Source organism: Lolium rigidum, chromosome 3 (assembly GCF_022539505.1).
Source record: "Lolium rigidum isolate FL_2022 chromosome 3, APGP_CSIRO_Lrig_0.1, whole genome shotgun sequence".
Taxonomy (NCBI): Eukaryota; Viridiplantae; Streptophyta; class Magnoliopsida; order Poales; family Poaceae; genus Lolium; species Lolium rigidum.
Window position 1 is genome coordinate 366,757,788 of NC_061510.1, and position 7,202 is coordinate 366,764,989.

General features: G+C 44.2%; 1 protein-coding gene across 1 annotated transcript; it reads right to left on the reverse strand.

Annotated features, from left to right (window-relative positions):
* Positions 1-2,122: 2,122 nt before the first annotated feature.
* Positions 2,123-6,738, reverse strand: LOC124704240 (protein FLOURY ENDOSPERM 6, chloroplastic-like). The gene is made up of 9 exons (XM_047236486.1): positions 6,181-6,738; positions 6,027-6,077; positions 5,807-5,928; positions 5,019-5,210; positions 4,681-4,919; positions 3,913-4,058; positions 3,680-3,827; positions 2,638-2,706; positions 2,123-2,566 (listed from the first exon to the last, which is right to left on the reverse strand). Exons 1-9 carry the CDS (start codon positions 6,702-6,704, stop codon positions 2,471-2,473), a joined length of 1,587 nt encoding a protein of 528 aa, XP_047092442.1. The 5' UTR covers positions 6,705-6,738; the 3' UTR covers positions 2,123-2,470.
* Positions 6,739-7,202: the final 464 nt, after the last annotated feature.

Below are 7,202 nucleotides of genomic sequence, written 5' to 3' on the forward strand. Positions count from 1 at the left end.
TTGGAGTGTGTCCTTCAATGTGCTCCAAGTCGATGGTGATGCTACCGATATCTTGCAAGGTACATCATCATCACGGAGATGAACAAGTAACCAAGAGAAGCCACATATTATCTTATTTTTGTATATATAACTACTATCTGTAATGCTATCTATAGACATGATGTATCAGACATGTACTGGAATATAATTGAGATTTGGTACATACTTCCATGCGCGTTAAGCTGAGCACATATCTGTTGCAGATACTACTAGTTAGTGTGCGAAATAAGATGAACACATACGACTAGAAACACAAGAGATGTTTGCGACCATACGAAACACACACGCTTATAAAAGAAAAGTCGTTTGCGATGCCCGTCATATTCGCACACAGTTGGATAAAAAAAGCGAGTGACGGTCATATTCCCATCACACACGGTTAAATAAACCGTGTCCGCTCTTTTGGTGTATCGTCTACCCTTACATTGACGGTTAGGTTTATTACGTGTTCAACCGTGTGTGACGGTCCGATCTGTACTAGTGTAGCTAGCTGTCGAGCGATGACTATATCAACTAGGTCGAGACGTGCAATAACTTTGTCGCTTGTGATCTATTTAGCTTCTAACATTATGAACCAATGAGGCCACTTATCTATGTATATACTATTTTCATCTTGATACAGTGTAATCTGTGTACTAGACTTAATTATGTGGAAACGTCTAAAAAATCACAAAAAAATACTACAGGCGCACCAGAGTGCACATGTGCGCCAGCAGCGGCAAATAATACCACCGGCGCACCACACATATGTGTCAGTGGTAAGTGCTACTGCCGACGCACCTGGCGTAGCAAGGAGGATGTTTTCTAGTAGTGTACGAATTAAGCTTGCTAGCCCTGTCCAACTTGTACCGACGTGAGAAACTGGCGAGCACATAGGAAAAGTGGTGTGCAATGAAAAATGGGGGCGTTCGAGCCCTGAGCATGGAAAATAAAGAACATATAAGCGTTGGGTGGATAGTTGGCTAATTAATAGTTAAAGAAGAGAGAATTGACTGAAGGTGCTTAGTGTGAGCGGAAGAAAGAAGGAAAAGAGGAAAGAGAAACAATGGATGGTTACTTTGCCCTATCGTGACTGATCCTGAGCACTATCATAGGATGATACTCGGTGGGAAAGGAAGAAAGAAGGAAAAGAGAAAATTCGACAGGGATTTGCCTTAAGAAGGAAGGAATGAATGGCCGGGACAAGAGATGCGAAAAACACAAGGAATAGTATATTAACCGACGTATATGTTGGTTATGTTGTTGTAACAATATGGGATTTAGGAGGGAGCGGTGCTAAACTCTGCTATCTGTTGCCAACATGTGACATGTATTTTTAGTTCTATGGTGAAGTGAGAGGGGAGATTGTCATGGAAATCAAGATCCGAGAACTATTAATTGTGGTTTGAATCTTTGCGGCGATGGAAAATTAGTTTTCGGAACTCGTAGCCCTGGCATGCAAGTGGGAGCGGGAGCGACAGCACAGAACAAGTTCAAAGTCTAACCGGCATTGGTGTCTTGAAGTTCGTCTACTTCATCATCTGTGCAAGGTGGTACAGGTTCAAGGCCAGCAACTGAGGAAATGTATGCTTTGTGACAAAGATGTTAAAATTCCTATGTCTTATACCACAGTCAGTAGCTATTTCTTCTTTTGCCCTCGCGTTACGAATTCAACCTATAATTTAATTCATTAAGTGGGTGATGGTGAAAGAAAAGAAAGATAACATCAATTGGGTGGTTTATTTCTTGTAAGTTGTAAAAATGAAAGATAAATGAAATGTCTTTCTCTGTACTTATGGCTTCCTCGGGCATTCTATGCCTTCAACTCTGTTGTCATATGAGCGACCAAATGGAAACTCGTACCTTCACATTTCCATTCATTTTGCTTTGTCCACTCTGTCGGAGCTCAGCTCGGATATCATGACTGGTCGACATTCGGTCAGCAGCTAACCTATTGCACTAGCCAGTAATGCCAAGAATGGGCAAATTCCATGGTGTTGTACCAAAGCAAAGCAATTGACTGACAACAATGTCAGCCTCTGTTTGGTCAAGAAAATTCCCAGCATATAATCTAATCAGAAACTACATGCATACTCACACCAGCTTGACAAACTAACCAGGACAACTTTATCACAACATATGTACATTGATACACACAATGAATGTGGACTACCCACCATCACCACCACAGGGGCATCCAGTGCACCGGTATGCTTCTCCAGGGAGAAAAGAGGGTTAAAAAAAAGAATACACAGCTATATTCTTCTCCCATCTCAACGGGGTGAAGATAGCACCCTGACCCTACATTGCTCTCTCTCTAAAAATTAATAAGAAACAACAGGACGGCAAAGCTGATTAGCTACACAAGGAGGAAGCGATCTAATCAGTTGGCACCAATCATGTTGACAACAATCTATAAACTACAAAATCGCTACAAGGATGCATCTTCAAGTCAAGTGACCATCAGAAGGTTGTTTTCATGCCCATGGTTGTTCAGAGTAGGGCGCAGCGGGTCATTCTTCCACACACCATCAACAATAAATTTAATCTGAACCACAAACGTATACTATTAGATGATGTAAAATTAGTGATGATGGAAGCATAATATCGCACCATTACCTCATATCTACCAGGATACAACCTCAGGTTTAAGGAAAAAATGCCTCTCTCTGATCTTTCCATTCTTCTCTGCAGCAAGGAAGCAGTTCACTGTTAGATTATCATCAGGGACAAGATGGCAGTTATATTCCCAGTTTCCAGTCTAAACATGGTCTCCTTAATTAAGAATGCAAAGCACATAACTATAGGTACTGACAAGGAGACTAGCTTTACTACACAGCGCAAATAAAACAATATCTCACAGATGTACTTTAAAATATTGGATATTCAGTATTTTGAAAGTTATATTAAAGGGGTGTAAAGAGAGGTCAAATGGCATACAAATTCATATTTCCTACTCCAAAGCTAAACGTCATATTTATTAAGATTATTCTACTGATTGCTTTTTTTACATACTTCCAGGAAATGCAAATATCAAGTAGCAAACAAAAACTCAGCTACAGTTTAGCCCTCGACATCTAGTAATCCTCCTATATGTGCTTGAATGGAAGAACATCATTTTGGGCATGTCAATCATGTGACCATTATCCTCCCGCAACTGACAAAATCTCGGCAAAATGCACTAAATACAGATAAATACTTGTTACTAGGCTTTACCTACTGAAGCTCATGTAACATCGCTACTGCTTCAGTTTTCCACTTAATATAAGCTCGTCTACCATGTCGCTAGTTCATAAGTTACTTGTGTGTGAAATGCACCAACCTTGGCAAGTTCTTTAAGGTATGGGTTTCCATGTAAAAAAAAACATTTACTACATCTAACCTTATCTGATGCTTGTTTTGCAACCGTATCAGAAACAAATTAATAGCAAATGATAAGGTGTTGGCAGTAACTTGCATTTGCAAATCTAGAAGTGAAGCAATATAGTCAGCTTTCACTGCTTATTAATTATCAACTCAAAGCGAAATTCGATGGAATTCACTGGACAAGTAACAAAAAGTGGCCTACAGTGAAACCTTTAACGGACACCTACTTTTCAGTTACTTCGTAAAATTCGAATATATTTAACAATGATAAAAGAGACTCAAAACAGGTACTAACTTGACTTGTCCACCCATCAAAAGAACCGGTCAATAGAACTTCTGAAGCAGGATTGGGCCACACAATACAAACTGTGCGGAGCTCACTCAAAGCCTTCTCAACTTCATCAAGCCTCATTTGCTTCTCTTCAATTATTTTGTTCCTTTCACTGATATCATGAGATTATAATTAATAAAAGAGAATGATATGAGATGCAAAGCGTAGATCAATATTCAATCATGAGATGGGCATACATTATTTCAAGTGCCATCTTGCCTTCTAGTACTGCTATTTTGGCACGGATTGACCGTAGTTCTTCCTGGGCATGCATTACCTTTGTCTCTTCAAATTCCCAATCATCAGAAAGCCCATTCAGCACATTTGTTCCATCACCATTTGACTGGAAAATGAAATAACAAAGTTGGATTCTTAGAAGAAGTATAATGCCTCTAGAAAGCTCAATGTGAGATACATCAAGATCACCAAATATCATTCAAATTCATAGCAAGGTCTGCTGGGCCCAATTATCACTTACTTCGTACGACAGAACAAAGATATCCCTTGATTCAGGCTGAATCCTTACTATGCCAAATTGCTAATTACCAACAGTAAGATGATTCTGTTAACCTCAGAACATGTAATAATGTGTAAACCAAATCATTGTAGCAAAATTACAACATTACATGAAAAGGTAAGGGATAACTGGAAATGCTAAATCTATTACTACAAAATCTACAGGTTGTGTTGGCAAATGAACTCAAAACATACTCTCATTCAAAGTTTAAAGTATTTGACTGCATTCTTCTCGTGATGGCACATTTTTTGTGATGGGAGAAGGTAGAATGCAGGCAGACATTTAGGTGTATAGAGCAAGCAAAATCTTATCCACTTGTGTGTTTTGTTTGGAACAGTAAAACCATGTCCACTACAAAGTACAGAGTTTACAATTGCAGAACAAGTGGAGAATTCACAACAAAAGATACACAAGTAAAAGAAGATGATATGAAGAGATATATACACACCATGTCTGTCAAAACACTGTCGAATCTTGATCTTAGTGTCTTAAGAGCATCAGTAAGATCCACTTCCAAATTCTGAAGACGGGCATGTATCTCATCTCTTTCAGACCCTACATGGTCACTAGGAAAATCACTTGTAGCCACACCATTAGATGGTCCAGGAACATCATCTTTTACCAATGCAGTGTCGAGGTCAGCACGTTTCGGTAAACTTCTGCCCTCAGAAGGATGGATCTCAGCAGCTGCAATTGTATTACAAATGTCAGCAAGTAATTATACTACGATCATCTAGTATAACATATATGGTGCACAATAAGAGAAAATTAAGTTGATCATATAACCTTGAAAATCACTAAACCCACTCTTGTCAAGTGACCATCTTCGCCATGCATTATTAGCAGAACTCCCTGATTTCTTGTCGTCTAGTAATCCCTTTTGAGAATGAGAGCTATGTATATTTCCGTTCTCAGGTATCCTTGGAGGCATGCCACCAGTCATAATGTGACTAGGAGCTCCATTATGGTTTATTAAAGCTGCATATATGCAACACACGAGTATACAGTTATATATAAAACGAAGAATCTAAGAGCTAGAAAGCAAAGTATATGGCACATCCAAAATGAACTTTCACGGACATGATTATTCCACGGGTTGTCTAACAATAACAAACCAACGCTATTTTTGAATGACATTGTAAAAGGTGGAAGTCTTTAAATTTTAGTCTAGAAGTCTCAAAAGTCTACAATGCGTGGGCCTTTAGCTGTTGATACTAACAGAGCACTGAGAAAAACATGCATTCTTTCTTAAAGGAGCCACTAATTAGAAGATGTTTTTGCCAATCATAGGTCTACTGGATTCAATCAACTATATGTATCTACTAGGGGGTATTGCCTCTTGAATTAGGTTATAATAATGTTATAAAGAACTTAGATGAGGAAAAATAATTATCCTCCATGTATTATGTATGGCATGGACGAAGAGAGCAGATGATGGGCGGACCCATAACAAAGCTACCAAACAGAACAAATTACTACTACTATGACAAACAAAAGAAAAGGCAGAAACAATATAATGCCATAGTTTGTTGTAGATTCGTGAGAAATGTGCAGACAACTGAAACCACACATACCGCCATTTACACCTCGCCCTCCCGCTTTGTTTTTGCTCTGTCGCGGCAGCGGGCGTGCACGCTCCCTGTCCCTCTGCAGCCTGGTGAGCATCCCCTCCAGGCCTGCCCCAGACCCAGCCTCCCTGCAAACAATAACGGAGCAAAAAAGGCAAAATCAACAAGGAACCAGCATATAGTTGAAGATAGCAAATAAATCAAACGAGGCTTAGTGGGCACTCACGGCGTCTCCTCCGTCTCTAGTGGTGTCCCAGAGGGCGATGCTTCCTCGTCCCTGAAACATGCGGAGTTCAGCACAAGAGTTTACATGGATAAGGGGCAGCAATAAACAGATGAGCTGATGAACGGTTCAACAGCAGGGCAACTGAATTACCAACCTCCCAGGAGCCGCCGCGGCGGCGGCCACGGCCTCGGCGTCTGGCGCTAGGGGCGGGTAGTCGGGGTGCACGCCGAGTCCGGGCGACGAGGCCGCCGCCGCCGGCCGCGCGTCGCCAGCGGACCAGCCGAGGGAGAGCCAGCCGCCGCAGGACTGGACGGCGGCGGCGAGGTCGGCGCGGCCCGCGGCGAGGAGCTCGGCGCGGGTGGGGAAGGCGCCGGGCTTGCTGGAGCTGCGCATGAAGTCGAAGATCGCCGCCTCCAGCTCCTCCTCGTCCGCCTCATGTCCCCCGGGGCCGGGCGGGGGAACATTGGACGGGCGCGGGGCGGGGGCGGGGCGGCGGCGGTAGGGCTGCCGCGGCGGGGGCTTGTAGGCGGCGACGACGCGGCGGCGGGAGGGCTGCCGCGGGGGCGGGGGCTTGTAGACCGCGGCGGGCGGCGCGGCGAAGACGCGGCGAAGCCGGGGAGCGGGTGGCGGGTTGGCTAGGGCTAGGGTTAGGGCAGGGAGGGAGCAGGAGGGGAGCATCGCGGTCGCATTTCTCTGCCGCTCCCCGGGCGAGCGCGAGGGCGAGGGCGGGCGGGCGGGAGAGAACTCGGAACTGAGAGCAGAGAGATGGAAAAGGTAAAACGAGACGATGAGAGGAAAGTCGACCACCACCACACCACCGGCTCGCGGCTGTGCCGACCTCACCTCCTCACGTCTCTCTCTCTCGAGTCGACCTCCCCGTGATACGTACGTGTGTATTGTTCCTGTTCGCTACTCTCTCTCTCGTCTTGGCCTCAGGTGTGGTCGGCCCAGTCGACTGCTTAACGTACGGCGAGCTGGCCACCGCCGGTCGCCGTGGTCCGCTGCCACTGCCCACAGATCACAGGGCGGCGGTCCAGCTAAGCTGTAACGGAAATCCTCAATGCACTGGTTTTAATTGCGCGACTGCGCTGTCGCCAGTGTGCCGGAAGACGACGAAAGCGAGAAGGAATCACCTGCGCCGGCGCTCCGACGTCGATTTGGACTATGCGGACGGAA

Coding starts and splice junctions, on each gene's coding strand:
- LOC124704240 (XM_047236486.1), bottom strand. CDS start 6,704: ATGCTCCCCTCCTGCTCCCTCCCTGCCCTAACCCTAGCCCTAGCCAAC. Junction 4,920..5,018: donor TGGGTTTAGTGATTTTCAAG/GTTATATGATCA, acceptor ATACAATTGCAG/CTGCTGAGATCCATCCTTCT. Junction 4,059..4,680: donor ACAGTGTTTTGACAGACATG/GTGTGTATATAT, acceptor TTCATTTTCCAG/TCAAATGGTGATGGAACAAA.